Genomic DNA, 24604 nt, shown 5'->3' with positions numbered 1-24604 from the left:
GTTTTAGATTAACATTATAAAAAAAATATCATAAGACATTATTCGTAAATGATTTTGGTGATCTTTAATAGAAGTATGTAGAAAATAAAATTTTAAATAAAAAAATTGACAATAATACCTATATAACATGACATGTTATTATTATTAATTCAAACTTTCTTATAATAGGTTTTTTTAAGTAATTTATTAACAAAATAACTGAACAAATAAGCTTGATCAATAGGTTGAATGGTGTGGTTAAAATAGTTAATTAAATTATATGTTTTTAATAACTTAATTGAACGACTTGTTTAAGTTTTAAGTTATATCAACAATATATTATATAAATATAGAATTTTCTCATTTGCTAAGATTATGGCGATCTTGTTCGCGTTACGATTCGCGTTTATCAGTATTTTTTCATAAGCAATAACGAGCAAATACGTTAGCCAATACAAGTTACATTCACAATAATTTTACTAGGGTTCGTATGCATGAGATTCCCAAATACTTTATAGGCTAAATACTGGTCATTTGTATGCAATGAGTGCATGCATGAGTGCAAATGTAATCTGTTGGTTAGCGACGTCACGATGTGACGTCATAATGTGTCATGGCGTCCGTATAATGGCAAACTTATAAAATTTCATTCCCCAATCATTAAATAAATTTTGAAATTATATATGTGTCTGAAATTATGAGATGTCAAAACGGAATAAGAAATGACAGAAATGAAAATGGATTTAGTTTGGAATGTAATGTAGCTAATGATCTCTGTATAATATTATACAGATACAGCAGTAAGTACCTATCTTTGCGGCCGTTTAGCGGAGGTATTTTATCGTAATCTTACGTAAATCCATCTTATCCTACTATCTATCTATCTACCATCCTGCCATCTAGATTATAGACTATGGATCAAAATTATACGTATTTTGTAAACAGCACGACTAGGAACTGTTTTTTAAATTCTCAAATATTTTACAGACTCTACAAAATCAACGAAGGCCTCAAGCAAACGTTTGTTGTAATGAATGCATTATTAAAATGATATTTGAAAGTGACAGATGAAGCAGCCATTTTGAATTACGTGTGACATCAGATTGCTTACGTAACAAACAGTGCTATACTCTTTATTGTGGAAAATCGGTTAAATAGCTTATAAAAAATTTGGGAATCTCATACATACGGCCCTAGGTTAGTTATTAAAATAAATAGTTTAAAAAAAATAATTATTTTAACCGGTTGATTTAATTAGTTGATTATTTTGGTAAAAGCAAGTTAACTTTGAATTTAATTAGGTAAATATTTACAATTAAGGGCCTTACCTGTTAATTCCTATTGGAGGTGTAGCATACGGCACCCCCAAGTACACTTCCACTGGCTTTAAATACTTGTGCTGATCCATGGGCAAAATAATGCCCTGCAATTTGCCATACCTTGTCGTGATAACTCTAGTCCTGAGCATGGAATTGCGCCCACCTTTGGAATTATACAGATTACCACTAGCTCCTTGCATCACAAATAACGCCGCTAAGGTAACAATACTAATCAGTTTTAGATAACTTCGCAATTCCGTTATAAAAAATCTACACTTTTTTGGCGAAGTTTTCCGCTCGTCCGATGCCATCTTCAATGAAATGGTTAGCGCCGGTTTCGTTCACATTTTTCTTCACCACATCATTTTTTAAAAACTTATTCCTCCCACGCACAGATTTCACTATTTCACTGTTTTGTACAACATTTTTAATTGAAATAAAATTAATCACACTAGTTTTATGTTTTAATTAAATTTTAATTTTTGATCACGTCATATTTTTTGAATGCGTTTCGTAATCCGATTTTTCGTATCCTTGTTGAGATAATCTGAAATAAAAGAAAAAAACCACCATTAGAAATTTAATTATGTATTAATATCATAATAAATTATTTTGTTAAATCACTAATAAAATAAATAATTATAAGATAAAAAGAACTTTTTATACACCACATTTTTAAATTTTCTGTTGAATCATACAAACTTGACAATTCATTATGTAATAATAAATACTTTTGTTTTGTACTTGATAGAAATACTGAATAAATATAGAACACTGAAATATCATTTTGACATTTCATATTGATTTCCATAGTAACGCACTACATGAATAATTTAGTTGCTAGGACCCCTTTAGCAACCAATAATTGTGTTTTACTTTCTACGAATTTTTTCCAATTTTTACAAAACAGAATTAACTGAAAATGAATTCAATTCTGCTTAAAGATAAACGTATTAAAATAATGCATTGTCATCGTGTTCTGATATATTCTGAAAGTTTCAAATGTCTAGCTAATTGGGAAGTTAGTTAAACAAGATTTGTATTGGACAAACAAGAAAAAAATTGTCCTGGACAAACAAGAATATGAGCCAATAAAAACGTGGTAAAAATTTCTACCGCCTTCATTATCATTCCAGTTTGTAACAGAAGTGTAAATTTTCAGAAAAAAAATGATAAAACGATAAAAATACTTTTTATTTATAATAAATGTAATCATATCAAAATTTTGTGGGTATACTATGTACCAACACGTAAGTAATATGAATTGTTCCATTTGTAGTGTTGTGAAAACATCATGTTTTTTTTTCAAACTTACATTGATAGCCGTTGGTATGGGGTTAATGATTCCTATAGGATGTCCGGAATAATATTATACAAACACGTCATAATTTTGAAAATTATCAGAAAACAATCTAGAAAACAATGATTAATTGGTGCATGAAACCAATTACATCGTAATTTATTTAACGTATTTTTCATGCATTAAACAAATCCGGTTCATAACATTAATATAGTTAGTGTGTTGAACTTCTATTTTTTATCTACTTAACATTGGTTTACTTTCCCAAAAATATTCAATAGAAAAACTTTGAGGAACATGTCTCATATTTCGAACGTTGAGGTCCTCACCGATTCAAAGCACGTATGTAGGTTAGTGCTTCTCAACATAAATGATATAATATTGTCCAAAAAACTGCTCGATGGACCGAAAAAAGCATAGGGCAAAAACCTAGAAAGATATAAATAGACTTTGAAAGTAAAAATCAATATTTTTTGTGAACGGTTTACTCTAGGAAAAAAATGTAGAAAGTTTTTTTCACTTGTGCGACGTCACGACGACACAGATAAATTATTCATATCAATTTATTTCTGGACATCATCTCGATAAATTTGACATTGTTGAAAAAAATAAAATCAAACGTAGGGCCTTATGTATGGAATCTAAAATTATTTTTAATTAATTAATTGTAAATCGAATGCATAATTATTAACGATATAGAAAAATAATAAATAAAATAACCTGTAACAATGACATTTTTGGCGATCGAAAGAGCCTCCCTTTTTTTAAATTCAATCTTTACATTTTTTTTAAGTAACTGTAAAATTATGCAAACTGATTTTTAGTGTAGGTATATCAATAGCCGCGCGGCTTAAGCGTCAGCCTATAGCATCGTGGGTCCCAGGTTCGAATTCTGGGTCTGAGAAGTTTACATATTGTTTTTTAATTTGTGTATGAGTCAGAGTATGAACCTAATAGGTTGAACACGTGGCTGACATCCATTTCTTGTAAAAAAAAAATCGGTTAATTCAAACCACCACTCTGTGGAGGCCCATAAAATGATCCTATTAGGATTGGACATGGTAGAAGAAGAAGAATATCAATATGTTAGTTTTATTGTCTTCTGTTTAAGATTCTCTTTTCTATATTATGATAAAAGCTTCGCCTGCAAAGAACAAGCCTTTTATGGATAAACTTAGTTTTCGCTTTGTTGTGCTGCAGTTCCTTTTCTCCCTCAAGATATTATACATGAAACAAAAAGGTATTTATGATATTATTAGTTTTGAGAATCGCTGTTTTTATCAAAGTTTTTGGTAAATAAGAATCTGGAAAACAAACTCGTCGAGAAAAAACTTTCACAGTATGAAATATGAAAATTGAGAGAAATGTGGCAATGCTGACGTATCATTTTATCACACATATATTATAAATGTGCGATTATGGTAGTATAATATGTGTTCATACAAATGAAGAAGGGGTGGTTACTTTACTTAGGAATAATTAAAAAAAAAATTCCAACAGTTTGATAAGCTATCGGTATTCATGACATTCTACCACGTCTTTCTTAGCTCGTATTCTTGTTTGTCCGGTGGTTGTTTATCAAGTACAAATCTTGCAATCGATTTTTAACTAACTTTTCGGCTAGCTAGATATTTGAAACTTTTAGAATATATTAGAACACGATGACAATGCATTATTTTAATACTTTTAGACATCTTTAAGTAGAATAATTGAATTCATTTTCAGTTAATTCAGTTTTGTGCGAAAAGTTATTTCGGAAGACATCCGTAATCCAATACACTATTATTGATTGCTAAAGGGGTGGTCATAGAAGCTTAATTATTAATATATACGTGCGTTACTATGGAAATCAAAATGACATTTCAGTATTCTGTATTTGTTTGTTTGTTGCAAAATAGCAAAAAAAAAATGATTTATTGACAATTGCCTTATTTGTCCTAAATTATTAATACATAAGATTGTACAGTTTATATAATTCAACAGAAAATTTAAAAACGTGGTATATAAAAAGTTCTTTTAATCTTGTAATTATTTATAATTTAATCTGATGGTAATTCTGGGATGTTTTAAGTTCTATTAAATCGGTAGAATTAGAAAAAAATACTAATTATACCCTAGCACTATTGAAACGTGGTCCCAAAAATAAGATTTAGACCCATTTTGAAGTCTTATTTTTAAAGCATGTCACTCTTGTTGAAACGATTTTCTGTCTCGCTTTCACGATGAGAGCATCCTTTGTTTTACGTAAATATAATATGTATCGAACAATCCGTGGAGAGAAGCGATAATGATATTTATGTTTAAGAAATGACAAGCTATGTTGTGGATACTATATTAATTATTATGTTTATTTGTAATTAATCATCTAAAGATTTTAAATTCCGCCGGTTCAAACATACATATATTAAACAAGAATTTGTCCTAACTAATTTAAAGCCTTTTTAACTCACTACCTACTAACGAATCCAATCCCGAGCCAAAATTCTGATCCCGGGATTTTAGGATTACAATTTGACAATCCCGGGACCCCGGGACTGGTCCCGGAATTGGCATTTTTTTCCATTGTTTATATATATTTTTTTTATATTTACAAATAACATTGATAAAATTGGTCAAAAATAAATCTAGTATAATTTATACTATTTAAGACATTAATTATTAATATTGTATACGTTCAATCATGAAAATACATATGTTTATTGGAGTAAATAATATTTTAATATAAATATTAATGTGAATTTAATATGAGATTGCTGTTTCTGATAGTAAAGACTCAATGAATGGGTTAGCGAGATTTAAAATAGTAAAGCAAATCATGGTGTACTTATGGCCTTTCCGCTTCATAAATCTAATATGAAACTGCCGTAAAACGTATGAGATCATGGTGGAATTACTTTGTTAATAGTGCAAAGCATTGTTTAGTCCAATCTTTCTCATTTTTATTAATTAATGTGAAAAAATAAAATGAATCGGCAACTTACACTTGGGTATAAATTAAACTTCACTCAAACTCAGTTTATTTATAATGTAGTTATTTGTTATAACAAGTATTTTCCATAAAAATTGATAAAAAAATCAATCCCGAAAGTTTCGAAATTATGTTTATCAATCCCGGGAGACATATGTATCGAAAATAGCTCATGATCCCGGGATTGGAATCCCTAATATCAACGTCCATGGCAAATAAATTATCAAATGTAACAGTCTTATTGTTGATCCAAATGAATTTGCAATTCTTAATAATTTACAGGTGATTATCACCTTTCTTCGTAAGAAATAATTTTAAAAAGCCTCAGCAACATACCTACAATCCTTGATATCCTTAAAGAAATTATAGACTTAACTGAATACGATCCAACTACATATCAATCATTTGTCAGGCAAGTGCTTTAACCATTAGAGTATTGTCCTAAGTGTCCGTGTTATAAATAAATTCACCATACAGCCTTCAGATTATACATGGCAATAGACTTATTAACGACGATTAGTAAATCTAAAAACTCTTTCCGATCTTTCACGTATCAATCTACGCCTCTGATCCAGCATCAATTTCCTTTGGCACAGTACTAGAAATAGTATAAATCAGTCTTAATATGAATATTAACTTATGCCAAAATCTTAAAAAGATGCATATTTCTCAAAAATAGAGTGCCCATCTATTAAATATATTACTCAGGACTTCAAATTCCTGCAACTAATATGAAAAAGACCCATAACCATACAAGCAAATTTATTATTTTTTATTCAATTCTAAAAACATACAAGATTTAGGAGTGTTAGATTCTTACTTATGTATCTTTTATAATTATTTTTAGTTAAGTTAAGTTTAGGTTACAATTAATAGTGTAACTACATTAATTATTTCTTTCATGTTTAAATTCATCAACCCATTTGCAACTTGTTATCAAACAAAAATTACAATTTTTAAATGCAAACTGTTATTAAATGTTTGGTCTTTCTTCAGTAAAAACTGCCATTTTTTTATTAATGAACACATTTATTAAGAATTAATCTTTAAAGTCGATTTACTGAAACCTCATAAATTGTACTTACTTACCACTAGTTAGAGTTGGAGCGATAACTATAATATTTTGGAGTAACTATTTCACGTTCGTTTAATGTCACGTATGAGCTAGTAAACAAATCTGCACTAACAAAAAATTCTGAAAAAGAATTTAAAGCAAGTGGGAAAAGCGCGTGTGAATCAAGTTTTCAAAGGCATATCCGGGAAAAGCGCCCCAACATACTATCCTAAAAGCCTTAGGCCCATTCCATTCATCAAAACCTTTACGTAGGCATTTTCCTTCCGCATAATAATAGGACGTACAGGCTGTATTTATTCAGAGTTTGTTCACCTCGTGCTTTGGCACTTATGACTACGCACAAAAGAGGCTGCGAATTCAACTACAAAGCTTTCATCTATTGTCATTTTATTGAACATTTGAATTTATCATATTTTATTGAATTTTAATGAATATTATATTGCATGAAATGAGATCGTTTTCATTAGTTATTGAATGACTTTGTTCGTTATATCGATTTATAATATAGCAGTTTGACTAAAGCTTCCATTTATTGCAGATTATTATATTTATCCAAATTCAAGTTTATTTTTTTAATTAACTATTTTTTTATTCAAAAAATAATTCACAAGATTTAACAATGTACAATTCTAATTAATAAACATACATAATTTTGTAAACACTTCTGAGAAAATATTTTATAACAAATTGAAAAAATTATTTTGGAAAAAGGAAGATACCTCGCAGGAATCGAACCTGCATTTCTCGGGTATCGCACCCACGCATATAAACATATTTTCAAAATTATGTATATTCTAAATTACTTATTTAAACATAGTGAACTTTACAAAATACAAATTTTAGACGTTTACATCATGACATAATACAAAAACAAAATAATATTATTAAAGCAGTATTGCAAAAACAAATTAAGAATATTAGTAAAAGTGTTATACAAAAATTATTAAGTAGATACAGAAGAGTACGCCAAATGATCTACGTAGACCCAATTTAACGAATTTTTAAAACGTCCACCAAACGTATCCTGACGTATGTCGAATATAATTATCAATAACCGTAGGAATTTGGTTGAACACAGGTATTGCTCGCCCAATCGGTATTATCAATAACTAGTTAGTTATGGGAGAACGAAATAAATAACCGATGTTTCCAATTTATATTATACACAGCTATCGGAGATAGATAGAGAGAATATATAGGTGTCGCTGAGTTTCAAAACCTGCTATAACACTTTTTCATTATGTTGAGAATATCAATAACAACTTTTTGAACTAAAAAGGTTTTTGAATGTTTCAGTAGTGTTATAGCGGAAATTGATAGACGCATTGATTTTGTTTCGTAAATGACAGTTAATCGTAGCGGATTTTGAAAGAGGCGGTAAAATTTTCATGTAGGGATTTTAAGAACGAATCTATCGATATATATATAACTTAATTATTTCAAAAATGTGTTATAGCGGATTTTGAACCTCAGCGACACAGTCTGATATTGTCTGACTTTTAGACTACAGTATGTTAGCATACCTAAGTGCAAGAACGTATTGGTCGCCCGGCGGCATCTTGCGAAACTCAAACGTATAACCGTGTGTAAAATGTTCGTAGACAGTGTCTTTTTATGGGCATAATACACACGGTTATACGTTTGAGTTTCGCAAGACGCCGCCGCGCCGCGCCCGCCAAACCACTACGGCCGAGCACTAAGAGACAGTCAGTTGAATAAAGCCACGGATAGTATCCATACTGGCTCAAGTAAGGAGTCTTAAAAAATTTCCGAAATCGCTTCACCATAAGATCTTATTTCAACTAATGCGGGACTCAAACAATCGATCACTATCAAGCCAGATTCTTACTAAGGAATTATATATTTTTTTAATTACAGTAACATCCAAAAAGACGCGGAAAGTACATAAAAAGAAGCCCAACTTTTATATCGCATTTTTACAAATGATAGTTTACTTTCAAACGTAATGCCAAGATCCCTTACAGATAGATGGTATCCGCGAATCTGACAAAAGCCAACGTTTATAGCGCTTTTTTTTACAATATTGTCGGAGCTAAGGTAACTATAAACTATAAACCATAATAATATGTATGTATGATTACTGTATCCTTGTAACTACGAAAAACCTTCCAGTAGAGGGTAGAACGACATGATTTGGGGACCTTATTTTGAGGTTAGGTGAGTTTAAAACACAAAATGTCTTAATGTTAATTAGTTGCTTTATTTGTACAGGAAATTAGAGTTGAAACAAAACAGTAAAAATTACGACATTTTATATCGTTGGTTATAATAGGTACCTACTATGAACAGAATGTAAGGGTAGGCGAGCAGGGTTTGCCTCTCTACCCCGATTAACACACGTATACGAATATAATCGTACTTAGTGGAATTTAGTTTTAAACATTTCTTTTTTATATATTAAGTTGTAGATAATTAAATCCAAACTTACTAATAAATAATCACAAGATAAAAAAAACTTTTTATATACAACGTTTTTAAATTTTCTGTTGAATCATATAAACTTGACTTGCTAGCTTAAACGATCAAAAAAATTTGTACTTGATAGAAATAATACTGAAATGTCATTTTGATTTCCATAGTAACGCACGTATATATTAATAATTTAGTTGCTAGGACCACCCCCTTAGCAACCAATAATAGTGGATTAGATTACGGATTTCTTGCGATATAACTTTTCATACAAAACAGATATAACTGACAATGAATCCAATTCTACTTAAAGATGGCTAAAAGTATTAAAAAAAATGCATTGGCATCGTGTTCTGATATATTCTAAGAGTTCAAATGTATAGCTAGTCGGAAAGTTAGTTAAAAATCGATTGCAAGATTTGTACCAGACAAATAAGAACACGAGCTAATAAAAACGTTGTAAAAAATTAGCTTGTTATGCATATACCTATCAGTACCTCACATTACATTACAATTTTTTAATGTAATAAGTAATTTAGAAATAATCATCTAATTTTACCGCCCTATCAATGACGAAGTATATGAAAAGCTTACCAGAATAACGAGCTTTATTTCAAATTCTATGAGCTTTACGTACAATAACTTATCAAAATTTAATGTCATAAACGATGAGTCTATGAATAAACTAGATCACTAGTCTAATGTAATGGTATCCAAAGTTTGGTAGACAGAATTCCCGAGTTTATGTGAGGTATAGTGGTTTCATAATGAATGAAAATACCTCTCAGCCAGTAGATAATCGAGATGAATAAAATTAGTAACTAAGGCTTCTTTTTTAATATGCAGACGTCAACTGGTGGTAATAAGCGATCATGTACATTTTCCTTTTGTTTGTCTAGTACGTGGTCTTCCCCAGATGAATCGTTTGAGTCTACAATTCAAGATGATGATAGCTGGTCTATTACAGTATTACCACTATTGTTTGCGATGCGATGGACGACGTCTGTTTTATTGTTCGATGGATAGCTTCGTATCCGATTCATCATCATCATCATCATCAGCCTGAATCTATCCACTGCTGGATGAAGGCCTCTTCAAGCTGATTCCTCTTCTCTCGGTCTTGTGCATTGCGTTGCCACGTACTTCCGCAGAACTTTATCATTTCATCGATCCAGCGGCCTCTACGTCTATCTTGCGGATGTTTTGTACTTCTTGGATACCACTGGACCACTAGATTTGTCCAACGATTGTCTTTTCTTCGAGCTATGTGTCTAGCTCATCTCTATTAAAGGCTTTTAATAAACTCAATTACATCGCAAACCCTTGTCTGCTTCCTTATCCACTCATTCCTCTTTTTGTCCTTTCGCGTTATGCCCAGCATGCACCTCTTCATACTACGTTGTGCTACTCTAAGTTTCTGGATCTCTCTTTTACTTTGGGTCCATGTTTCACACGCATATATGATCAGGGAAAGCACACACTGGTTGAACACTGCGCTTTAGGCACAATGGAAGGTCACTTTTGAAGACATTATTCAGGCGGCCAAAAGCACTCCAGCTTAGCTTTACTCTGCGAACAATTTCATCAAATATACATCCATCAATAGACACTTGTTGTCCCAGATAGATGTAGCTTTTCACCTGTTTGAGCTGAGTGCCACTGATGAGGATCTCTTTTTGGCCTGCAAAGCAGCTGAACATGACTTTTGTCTTCGTATCCGATTGTACTCCTTAATATGTTTTAAGACTGCGCCTGTGACTTAAGCTTTATTACATTCAGGAAATACCTTCCAGTTTTTCTGACAGCAACTTAAAAAGTGCGTTAGAATATTGCCTAATAGAAAGATCGACGATACGTCAAACAAACTAAAATCTAAAAGAAGCTTTTGGCTATAGTGATATTTTTAACTGTATCATCCGAAAAGAGCAAGTATCGAAAGGTAGTCTAAATTTTGAGTATCTCACAGTAAGGGTAATGCCAGCAGAGTATTTCTCGCTTTGAGCCAGTCTACGGTATTTACTAAGTATATATGAAAAGCTATCAATAGACTGAGAAACATTATAGGGTCACAATATGATAAAACCAATCCTGCAATTATATCAAAACTTTATTCAAAAAATTGTCTATTTTATGCAAGACATGCATTCTGTTATGAAAAATCTATGTATAATTTGAGAATAATGGTATTGACTTTTCTAGCTTTTGGACGACACCTTGTAGCCAATGAATCGTTAGATTTGATGATTTAAATCGTAATCTAAATGGTATTTTCTTGCACATTTTATCTTCAATAATTTTGAGTGAATACGGTTTACTGATAAGCTCGACTTTTTACCTGAAAAACATGTCCAAGTGGAGAAGAAATAACCACATCTTCTGGTAATTTATTAAAATGTGCACGGAAACGGAAGTGATAGTCAGATCGGTCCAACCAGTTTTTAAGTCTTAGTTAGTAAAGTTCTTTTAAACAGGCCAATTTTCTTTTGCTCCTCATGGGCATATTTTATTAATTGACTCAAATTTTACTTGAGTGCTATGCTTGATTAAGATGAAGTGTGGTGTTGGATGGATTGATTTAATGGGTACATGTCGTTTGTGTTACATTTCACCATATGTACGGCACCCAGATGTCCATAGTAAATCGACCTTACCTTCCAGTTAGCATTGTTCTGTTGGCAGTGCCTAATCGTCTCAATTCCTTTAAATCTTGTTAGTATTTTCCAATCTACATAGACGTAGGTATTCTTCCTAAACTGAGATGCCTTTCCGCCCAATAAAATGTCTATACATATAGTATGATAATATAAAAGAGATATTTCGAAACAACCTGTGTTGGTGAATAGGGATATTCTTGCCTGGCCATAGAAGCAATCAAAGTACACTCAATTTGTCCCGTAGAGTCAACCTTAAACTTTTTACGTTACTCGTACGACCTCATGAAATGGGCACTTGATTTTTATGATCCGCAGACTTTAGTGCAAGTTGTGCCTCAAAAGTGCCAATCTGCGGCTGATTGTGGCACTAAACATTCCTTTGCTCATGATAAAAAAAGTCGGGCCTCAATTTATTCCAGCAATAACGAGGCGCTTTAGACGATCATAGAAATAGTAAATAGTCATTTTTATACGAATAGTTTGGACTGTACCCAGAGGGGTTCATATAAACTTTTTTAAAAAACAATTCCATAATGATTTTAATATATTTATTTATTAAGAAAAAAGTATTATGGCAATACACCGATTGGACAATGGGCCACAGTGGCGAAGGCACACTTTTGGAAAGAGGTAGGCTGTGGAGAAAACGAGCACATATGTCATGTACGCATAAGAAAAATATGAAGATAATTAACTATTAATGAATAATATGTACACACTAATCGTCGCTATAGGATTTGTTTCCCGAATATCCATTTTTGTCGAAATCGACATTTTAATGCAGTTCAATTTCTTTTATCGAACTCTACCGAAATCATTTATAAAAAAAATATTTTTTTTATCTAGGAACAGAGATATTTTTTTGAAAAACCCGAATACGCCATGTTAAGTTACAATTACTCCGTGTTGTTCTCCCGAATGTCCAACTATTCGTACCTGAATATCCAAGTTAATTTCGGTCGAAATAAATCTCTGGCTGAGTTTTTATTTCCCGAATATGACTTTTAGCCAATCAAACCGCGCTGACGCCGTGCATCTCGCTCCCACATTCACGCTGTCTAGCTCTAAAACAATCACGCCCACTTTCATATTTTTCGGCCGTCTGGAATCCTCTTTCAAATTTCGTCTTATTGATATTGTTTTTAAAGTTACTATTGTTTTAATAGTGAATTCATCTAATTTGAAGAGATCGTTTATAGCTGATACATCACCAGTTTGCCCTGAACTTATAGTAAAGTTATGGAAGTGAGTATTTTAACCTAAATAACTGCATTTTGTTTTGATAAATGACACAAAATCCCAACGGTTATATGAATTTTACAGTATGACCCGGCAACTACTATGACGTAAAAAATAATTATTATTTCAAATTATTATTAATCAAACATTGTTTGTCTTTATTTTACTTTTAATCTAGGTATTTCTATGAAAATAAAGGCGATGCTATGATTTATTTTTGAATGCGCTGATAGTTAATTTAATTTAATATGTATGTTAGTAACTATTTATTTGGTGAATATTATATACTTAGGATATTGGTACCTACCTAATATTAGCAGCCAATGGTAATTAATTTATAGATGCTATTATTTTGTGTTGTCATTCCAATAGTAAATATATAATATTTATTTGGTGGTTTGTAATAAGTTTAATTGTTAATTATAGAAATATATAGGTATAATAATATACAGATATATATACATAGTTTTTTTTTTTTTTTTGAAAAAGTATTAATATAAAATTGTTAGCAAGTACGAGTAAGTACCATCATAAAATATTGGAGAAATCCGTGACGTCGGTTAGTAATTGAAGTAGTAGATACCTACTTTTATTTAATAAACAAAAACCGATCGCCAATAGTCGCTTGATTTTGAAGAATACTGATGAGCAGGTATTAACAGGCCAATAGTTAAAGTTTGTCGTCATAAGTATGTCACCTCGTAGCATAGTGGATAATTCGTGGACTTGGTCGTAAACCCAGGAGATGCAGGGACGATTCCTGCCGGGTGTCTTACTTTTTTCAAAAAGATTTTTTCTATTGGTTTTAATATATTTTCTCAGAAGTGATTTTCAAAATTATGTATGTTCAATAATTAGAATGGTACATTCTTAAATCTTGTGAATTATTCGTTGAATAAAAAAAAAAGATTATTAAAAACTATTTTATTACTTATTGCGAAAAAAACCGAAAAAAGCGAATGCCGCATGTTATTATTACCTACGAACTTGGGTTATTACGATCATTAGGTATTTAAATAGTAAAAGTAATCATTACCAATTATCGTGTAAATAAATATAACATTTGAGGTGCGTACTTTTTAACCACTCAGTAATCCGTGGGCCGTGCAGCAATACGCTACATCCTTAAGTCCCGAACGTCCATGATTTGTCCCGAATATCCATTATTCTGAGAGAGCGCTAAAAATTTCCCGAATATCCACAACGAGTACTTGTAAATAAAACGCATTTTCTGTGCATTTACTGATTTATACCAGTATATTATTCTTGGAATCTATTTTTAGATAATGTTGCAATCATACAGTGTAGAAAGAATGATTGATACATCTACTGATATTTCAATATACGACAATGAAATTTGTTTTTCGTCTCCTGAAAAATTGACATTTGGTCTATTCGGGAAACAAATCCTATAGCGACGTAATGACAACGACACATTAATTCGATGAAATTTCAACAGATCACCGACGGAATAAAATTAAGCAATGAGCTTAAATTACGTATTTTCCTAAACATACACATCAAAAATCATTAGATAAAACTAATTTATATTATGTGAATGACACAAGGCCGATAGAGTTGGAAGAAGCTTGGGAAGGCCTTCATCCAGGCAGTGGATTGACCCCGGCTGATGATGATGAATTTATATTATGTGATTAAATGTCATATAATTTTTTTTTTAATCATTTAACTATTGATTATTTTGGACAAAGCTGCAGTTATATACAATAATATTATGCACAAATGTTGTAGGCTATGTTGCATACAATCTGACCTAATAGACTGAGGTCACGTCATGGCGTAACCAATTCAAACTTAACCCAACCTAACCACTCAATGCTGACTATATTCAGACCATGAATAATTGTGAATTATGATGATATTGGTAGTTTTTGCTAATCTTCGAATAATATAAACCTCTCTCAAATTTAGCATTTGATGCATAGTATATTATATTATTTTTCCACGAATGTTTTCTTTTTCGAAATATGTTAATTCATCGTGAAAATAATTGTAGAATTATTCTATAAGTATATTTGAGGAATTTTGTTTAAATATTATTTAACTTTTGTTGATTTCGGTCAATATAATTTGCGTTTTGGAAGCATAAAACATACATTTAATATACAATATAGATGTGAGTAATGAAAAAAATAACATAAATGTGTAGGTATGCTTTCTTAATACCGAAAATACCGGTATATTATATTTTTGAAACGGGTATTTCGGTATTGATAAATAATTAAATACCGGTATTGCAATCCCTTACGGCAATTTACCTGTTCGTAATTAATTTTTATTTTCGATTGAATTTATATTGTATTATTACCATCTATTTCAATAATGAAACTATCGTAATTTTCTATAAATAGTTTACATTACACTCGTAATATAGCATTCGAAGTATGAGCTGTAACTATCAATGCCATCGAAGTTTACAGTTTTGTGTCACAGCCTTGACTCTATACCCCACCCTTACGGTGGTAACCATAACCTTTGGTTACAATATAAATTGATAAATTGATACCAATTAATTATGATTTGATAATGATAGTGTTATCATTAGGAATGTGATATTAAACACAAGGAAATCGTCATATTTTATATGTTTTTAGAGAATTTTAATAGCTGGCGGTTTCCCTCGGATGTATTTGTTTACCATCTGATGTAGATCAAAAGGTTGGGCATACGAGAGCACATTCCGTTTTTGTCTGAACAAACTCGATTATAATAAAATACATTAGCAGCAGTAGTTAGTTCCCTTATTATATTATCAAACTTCCCCATACAATTAGTTTGATACATGGCAATAGTTAAACAATGGCCGAAAAGGGGAGAAGCGAAATGGGGAAGTTTTTCCCCATTTCCGCTCCGGAGTCCTCCAAACTTTTTGTATTGAAAATCTTCAATACACTCGAAACTTGCCAGGAACAATAGCAATTTTCAAGATACCACCTACGTTCTTGAGAACGGCTCCAGAATAGACTCGATTCAAAGGAATTGTTTCCTAGAATCACTTAAAGTAAACTGGATTTTGATTTATTTTCCAGCGGATCTGGAAACTTCCAGCGAAATTAACCCATTTATACTGTTTAATTTACGATGTACGGAATTTAGTGATATTTTTAATTAGATTCTCTTCTTTTTGGTCGTTTCCGTGATCACCTTGAAATTCTGAGCAATCAGGGCTTGTAGAGTGAAGGCAGCTTTTGGTAAGCTTCTTCATTTGGTCACTCCAGTACGCTGATGCTGTTTTTCTGCTTTGTTTTCCCTAAAGAATGCCAAAAACTACCAGTTTCTCTAAGTTGTCCAGTTCGCGATGAACAACATAGTTTATAAAAAAAATGCAGAATACGTCACATATTGACGGCAGTGATTCCTTTATCTGTAATCTTTAGATTATTGACTGGATTGTTATGGGCTCTATATATGAAATATATCGGTGCCAATATATATATTTTAAAAGCATTAATTGAGTTGCCTAAAGTCGTATCTCACATATTCCAAAAATCGAGTTATAAGATAAATGCAAAACACCACTGAAGCACTGGTTTTTGTAATTAGAAGAAAATATTAAAACTCCCTTGAATAGTAATGAGTGAGTGAGTCAATTCAGATTATTGTTTTAAAATATATATAATACTCCTAAAGCTGCAGACACACAGCACACTATGAAAAATAGAGCTCCCTGATTGGTTAGAAAGGCATTGATGACAGAAATCACGTTATTCATTGAAAAATATGTTATGACACCAACAGTCAACTTTGTCAACAATTTTAACATTGTTTAAAGTGACTTTTGATTGCCAACTATTTTTCTTTATATAGATTAATGTCTTAAGAATCACTTGGTAGGTTTAACTAAAATATGCCAAAATTGCAAAATGTCGAATCCTGGGTCTGGCAAATACACATATTGTTTTTCAATTTGTGTCTGTGTAGACCCATATGATTCTCTAAGGATCGAACATGGCGAAGTAGTAGTAGTATTTTTATTCTAAATGTCATGTTGTGAACGTCTTGAATTAATAATTGGTTATGTGCTCAATGTTTCTTTTTTAATAAATAAATAAATAATATTTTAAGGGTTATGTAATCTGATACAGTTATGCCAAAATAATAATAATATTAGAAAGTTATTCAGATTTTTACCCCGAAATTCTTTAAAACATTAAACAATATTTTAATGAAAAAACTTTAATGATAAAGAAAAGCTCTACAACAAATTCATTGCAAACTTTGTCTTCGCGAAAATCACGTAACCATCCCTCCCCGTTATAACGTAACTTACTGTCTACAGTAGTAACAGTCTGATACAAAAAAAAATAATAAGTCGATCGGTCTTATTTGGTTTTCGAATGAGTAATCTGCCAAAAATTTGTATGCACCACTTGTTCCTCTATTTGTTTTTATTATTTTTTCTCTCCGCCCGTACGAAACAAAGCAAGAACTGTACGAGGGGAATACAAAATCGAAATCAGGCGCAGTTGAGAGAAAATTACCTAACCCTCAATTTTTGAAAATCTGAGAAAACCGAGTTTAAACACTGACCAGCATAAAATACTTTTCTAATCATTTTATGATATTGTCTTACTTAAGATTTTCATAGTAATTTATCTATTTCAAGTCTTGGGAAAGTTAGCCTATTATTCGCTCACATAATATTTGTAATTGAATTGAAAAATTAACATGTGGGGTTGCTGCCAGAAGTTGCTAAGTCGATAATTTAGTAATTAGTAATAGGTAATTTAGGTATTTAGACTTAACAATGGATTATAATGTATTATGAATTTATATGCTAGAAAAAATCAAGGTCATCCTATAAAGCAAAAATAAACTTCAAAATGAAATTACTCCAAAATATGATTTCGAGACTTCCCATCTTTTAGCAGTAACCCCATGATCTATTCTATTCTTACCAATTAAATGATACTAATAATATAATAAGCTGGTCTGTAACATAAAAATAATAATAAAGTTACCTACACAAAAGTATTTTATTTAAACTAATTATTTAATGTGAAAGTTTTGTAAATACTCAGTTTAATTAGATAATTTGACAGTTTTTTTATTAGTTTCGGTAAGATTTATATTGAATTAATTTTATATGTTCACTGTGTTTCTCTCTTCTCTCTCCCAAGGATACTCGTAACTTCAAGTTATCTAAAGCCAGTCAAAACAGATTTGAATACTTGGCGACTTCAGTCTTAGTTAACCTAAAATATTGACAGTGTATTGACGGTAACAGTATTGGCTTAAGCATTGACCTATCGTCGCTATAGGATTGGTTTATCGAATATCCGTTTTTGTCGAAATCGACCTTTTGATGCAGAATGATTTTTTGCATCTAAATGTACCAGAACCATCCTTTTCTTTAAATTGCTTTTTATTAAATACAGAATGCATATGATCTAAAAACAACAATTTAAATACCTCTATGTATTTAAATATAGGATAATGAATTTTCTTTTTCATCTCCTGAATATTTGCCATTTCGTCTATTCGACAAACCAATCCTACAGCGACGCTATAGCGTTGTGGGTCCCAGGTTTGAATCCTGGGCCTGACAAGTATCTACATAAATTGTTTTTCAATTTGTGTATGAGTCAGAGTATAAACCTAATAGGTTACGCAAGAGGCTCATTTCTTGTAAAAACAAAATCTGTTAATATAAACCTCTACTGTGTAGAGGCCCATACGATCTTATTAGGATCGGACATGGTTGAAAAAAAATATTCCAGGCGTAAACATAGTAATGTTTAACATCCAAACGTAAGGTTTAATAATACGTTCGATTAAGACCGATTGAAATGTGGGTTAGATATTTTATGTTCAACTACGCACCAATTTTAGTATTAACAATACGCTGGTTTCTGTGAGTCTTCGGTTCAAAAATGAGTAAAGTTTTCGAATCCCACCGAGAGAGAGGCGAGACTTTTTTGTTTGAGAAAATTGTTTCTATCTACTTAACTGAGTTTTGCATTTAGCGAGCGGACGGGCGTGTCTGAAAACTTGAGAAATAATCACGAGAAATCAATATTCCTTACCCACTTGAAAACATAATAATATTCTACGGCACTGACAATAATTATGATTATTCTTTTTAATTATAATATTCAATATAACTATTAGTCTGTAAATTACAAGATATGGGACATGGTGAAAATCGAACATTTTTAATCATTTTTTTTAAAGTGCAAATTTCTTATTAATATTATGCAGCTATCATTAATTTAAGATGTTTATTGTACGTCCGAGTCCGATATTTTTTAAAGAAATTTTTGTTTTATTAAATCTATTTTAATTATTTTTTGTCAAAATAGTGATCATTAGGTACGGGAGGCATGAGGTGTTTGAGAGAGTAACAAATATATAATAGCCCTCAGTCCTTTAAATATCTTGAAGAGTATTTCATTTAACTCAAGTTTTAGTATATCTTTCTTTTATTATTTTTACTTCTATCATGGATGTGTTACATTTGTCATTTTGTATAAAAAAGGCTAAAAAACACAAAAACTATATTTTACATGTTATTTTGATTCCACTGTTATACAATTTTAACGAAAATATAAATTATTAAAAGAAGAATTTAATACCTACAAGTATTCATAAGATTTAATTAAATTAAAATGAATAATACATGAGTATTTTAAGTGATCTTGCAAAATCGAACTTGACTTCATATCTTAGTTTTTTACCTGCGTTTTGAGGAGCATGACAAGGAAAGCCGCAAAGAAGGTTTAAAGATAAACGCTTCGAAGGCAAAAGCAGTGTTAAACTACTTTGCTACCCCATTCATCAATGGCACTCAAATCCAACACAACCACGTCTATCTCGGTATGACAAGATTTTCCAAAACTAGAATAGATTGTATTTGGGCGCCTGGATAGTATCTTCAAAAGTGACCTCCCACTGTGTCTTAAGGCCATACCTTAGTTGAGACACGGTCTAAAAAGATCGTCGCTAGGCGATGCGCGGATTGCGGGTCGCGGGTGCAAATGAGGCATATCAAACCAAATATAATTTGTCTTATAAATCCAACATGTGTCCATTTAATGTTCTGTTTATTGTTTTATCGGTAACAATAATAATATATTCGTTGACATGTTTTCTTTTTAAAGTAAATGGGTAACGTTTTAAGTCATCTTTACACGATTTAAGAATTATTACGGCCGTCGCCATCACGAAGCAAAATGACGTGTTTCCAGCTCTAAACTCTCTCTCAGAATGGGAGCGAGTGCAAAATTTCGTCGCGCCTATGGTTGAAAATTATTTGCCGTTTCATTGATGAATCACCTTAAGCGTAAAGTGTTCAATCTATGTATACTACCAATGCTCACGTATGCGTGTGAAACATGGACTCTAAATGTAAGAGAAATACAAAAAATACTAGTTTCGCAATGTTGCATACAAAGGTGCATGTTGGGCATAACGCAAAAAGACCACCAAAACTCAATAGATATGATGCAATAGTAGTAGCTAAGGAAATAAAATGGCAATGGGCTGGACATAAATGGACAACCGCTGGATAAATGCCGATATTCGGTGGAAGCCAAACTAAACGATTGCAAGGACGCCCTGAGACCTGCTGGATTGATGAACTCAAAGAGTTCAGTGGCAGTGAAAACTAAGCACAGGTATGAATAGAATGAGCTATAGGAAAGCTTTCATCTATCAGTGGATCGACTTTATCTGGTAATGATGCTTAGACTAACCTCTAACAAATGCGAATGTAAAGCATATAGTATAAGAAACCGCAAAAACTGCGTAAAAATAGAGGAATATTTTTGTATATTGTTGAGTGATGGCTCATGAGAGCAAGAAAATTTCTTGGATGGAGTACAGAACGAATCAGTTAATTATCAAGATAGTTATATAATATTGAACATGTAGGTAGGCACTCTGTAATGTTCGTTTGTGTAAATAAATACATTTGTATTTGTTTCGGAAATATAAACGAGGCCGTATTAAAAGACGATAAAAATGTTAAGTAAAATTAAGATATCACAAGTGTTTTGTTTTATCTTTCAAGCCCGTCCAAGGGATCGTTAACATTAAATTCCCACCTAGAAACTGGACCGGCTCTAACTCAAAATTTATTTATTTTATCTCCACTCTTGACTTTCTTCATCCCGTTGAGCTTCAATTGTTTCCCTCTTGAAATATAATAATTCCGCGCAACAAATTATTCAAAATAACACTAAATTATTTGAGCTTTTGTAATAAGCTGTTATACAGGAGCTTTCAATTCTAAGTAAAAAAATCACTGTGTTGTTTTCTTACTGAGTACACTTCAATAAAAACAGTAGTAATATTTTACTCTCTAAGAATACTAATGTTCAATTTAAATAACTGAAGTCTGGGTATTATCTATATTTATAATAAAATTAAAGTGTGTACTTTTACCAGACACGCCAACAAGGGGGGCGTTTTCGGGTCCGTACCCCCACTCAGGAACGGAAAAAAAATACTTAGGTGAATGGAATATTTCTTCTTCTTTCATTTCGTCAGGACCCTGTGACCCGGATGAATGCCCTTCTCAACGGGTTGGCCCTACTATCCAGCATAAAAAAAATATTAATGACAATATCCTTGCTTTTTCGTGCAAGGTTTTGAACAATCACAAACACGTAGGCTTTGAAAAAATCATATAAATATATTGTGTCCTCACCGGGCATCGAATCCAGAGCTCCCGGACGGAAGGTCAGCGCCATACGCACTACACCACGAGAGCCGCCCACTACTTGGTATTCTACGACACGTAAGACATGTGGTCACTAGAAGACCTATGAATGGTACTCATGAATAATGAGTACACCCATCTGGGGCATCCAACGTTTGCTTCAATATTCTGATGCGGCATGTCTAAAAGACAAAATAACGCGAATGATAAAAACAGACACTAGCGATTCTAATAATTATGATCGCTGGGCTATGTGCATTCGATAACCACTTCAGGATGTGATAGCTCACAATATGTCATATGTGTTTACCACCATTAGTCAGTTATACCTGTGGGTCAGGTGTTTATCAATAGACTGCGGAGTGTCTGGGTAAGATGAATATACCCCAAAAATTATGGGGCAAAAGTGACGAGAAGCTATATGTAATAGATGGGATGAATGTGGAAGTCAGTATCATCTGCCCGCCGCCCTAAGTATCAATAATGATTAATTACTAAATACATATAATTTTTAAAATGGACCCCGTCTAATCAATTGACGACACCTATTACATCGCATTTTTTTTTTGCTATATACTTCCTTGTTCATTTGTGTCGTTAATGGTTTATCCATACTATTTTTTATGATCGACCCTAAGAATATCACATGGGCCTACACAGAATGAAAGTTATATTATTATTAACAGATGTTTGTTTTTACAATAAATATAATATTATGTAACTGGCGTATGCATATAACAGCAAACTGTTTTCAAGCTATTTACTGCAAATTTGCATGCATAAACCTAATTTATTTGAATCTGTCGAATAGAGACGTCACGTCGCTGACGTAATACGCGTCATACCCGTGGCTAATGCTACCAACTTTTAAATTTAAATTTCCCGATAATTAATTTAAAATTTTGAAATTGTGAATAGGTGTAAAAATGTGCAAACGGTACCATATAAATTTAATAATTAAAAATGAATAATTATCATGAACTTTAAATAATTTATTTGTTATAAAATCATATTTATTTTATACTTACTTCTTAATGCACAAAATGATAAAGTATACCCAGTAAATATTTCTATAATATGGCAATACAGCTTCGCGGACTCATTGACAATATTACATACATCTCCATCGATCCACGATCTGTATACATTTTTATAAGCGTTTAGCATCATTTAGCATCATCATGAATCCGATTATAGCACAACGGCACGTTTCAAGTCTCCTACTAAACGCTTGTTGTGATGAACTCATTTTAGACGTATATTAAAGTGACACTGACAGCTCGCGCAGATTGCCGCCATTTTAAGTATGGTGCGCCTTCCTGTACGCATCTTCTTGAGGTAAGTATGCATTTTTTACAGTTTTCTTATTTGGCCGATAAACCGCTTACTGCGTTGAATACGGTTCAAAAGTGTATGAATACGGCAGTAAGCCACGTGCTCAACTTATTTGATTTATCATTATCATCTAGTTCCAAATACCCGTTAAAAAAGAAATATGTGAACTTTTCGGTACTAGACCTGGGATTCAAACCCGGGACCCACAACATTGTAAGCCTAATGCGTAACCGCATTTATTAATATTTGTGGTTTTCATATTATATGATAAAACTACGTTAATTGAACATAATAAGAGGTAGGTTACTTAGCTACTACAAAAAAAAATATTGACCGGTGTTAAACACAAAAAAAAAACCTAAAAAAAGATGGAATGCCCTTAATTTTACCTGCCGGGAACCCTAATGATTCGCGGAATACCAGGTTTAAACACGGTGTTGTTGAGTATACAACCCTTGGCTTTAACGAAAAATAGAGGGGTTTGCTAAAAATATTGACCTAAGAATCTGTTTTAGAATGTGGGCGTTATTAATAAGATATATTTTTCGTAGCATATCGCTCTATGGCTCCACGGCATTCGCAGCATCATCTTTCAGTTGTATACCTCGAATACGTCAATACTCTTCATATTTGAATCTTTGGGTTTAGGGCTAGGTTTCAGATATAGGTTTCGGATATTAATATATATTTTTTTAATCTTTTTATTAATTAATATATAATAATATCTCGGTTATATGACTTATAGTAGGTATTCTTTGATATCGCAATTTTGCGCATAATTAGGTAATTGTTTCTTGTAGTTACTGAAGTTATTCATGCTTTAGTCGAAGTATAGTCAGGTGTTTAAAATAAATTCAATGTGAGCCAAATACCCCGTTTACACGTGCATAGGTTTATTGTTGATAGTGTTTATTATCACAGCCATAACAAGAGAATTCTCGTGTAAACATGTAGGTATTATCATGCAAGTTGCAAGATTGCATCGCTTCTGAATTTTCCCGCGACAGTTGATATTGCTCAATAGCTGCGCCTGCGCAATAGAACGATAGTGGCGTACCTGCTGGTAAAAAAACTAACTAAAGGGCACAGACTCATTTTGAGGTTAACTGATTTTCACAACATGTCAAATAGTACTATAAAATGACAACATCACGTCTCGCTTACTCTTGAAAAGTGAGATTGGTGAGACAGTGATTGGGTCATCTAAATTTGCATTCATCCTTTCTTTCCACCAACCTTAAATCCCCAATTATTTTCACAAGACCACCAGTCATAGGTCATGATTGACCGTGATGAAAGTTAGTTAGTTTTAGTTAGTTCAAGACAACTGGTACGTGTTGTTTGTAGTCACAGTTTATTAATTAATTCAATTATTATAATGAGTGATTCAGAAGTTGTTCGTAGGCCACGGCCGTGTCAGCTTTATATTATGGTGTGACCGTCATTTAAACAATACTTCTGAATACCTGGCAAGTCATGATACTGGCTCTCAACATTAATACAACCTATCATCATCATTGATCAACCTTATATATCATTCATCAATAGTGTAATTCAATATAACAAACAATACCGCGCGAGTTATAGTGCAAATAGCATCAACATCATAAAATATCAGTGTC

At 32.0% G+C, this 24604-nt stretch overlaps 1 protein-coding gene across 2 annotated transcripts in view; it reads right to left on the bottom strand.

Annotated features, from left to right (window-relative positions):
* LOC147069140 (neuroligin-4, Y-linked-like) overlaps positions 1 to 24604 on the bottom strand; it is a 492482-nt gene that overhangs the window by 281990 nt on the left and 185888 nt on the right. For both annotated transcript variants that reach the window (XM_085950968.1, XM_085950969.1), the window contains exon 2: positions 1308 to 1845. In XM_085950968.1, the coding sequence (XP_085807094.1) occupies positions 1308 to 1609 (302 nt within the window). In that variant the 5' untranslated portion in view covers positions 1610 to 1845. The remainder of the gene's footprint in view (positions 1 to 1307; positions 1846 to 24604) is intronic.

This window comes from Rhyacophila brunnea, unplaced genomic scaffold (assembly GCF_057557595.1).
Source record: "Rhyacophila brunnea isolate RB1 unplaced genomic scaffold, BYU_Rbru_1.0 scaffold_24, whole genome shotgun sequence".
Classification (NCBI taxonomy): domain Eukaryota; kingdom Metazoa; phylum Arthropoda; class Insecta; order Trichoptera; family Rhyacophilidae; genus Rhyacophila; species Rhyacophila brunnea.
This window is presented reverse-complemented; position numbering and strand designations above follow the sequence as displayed.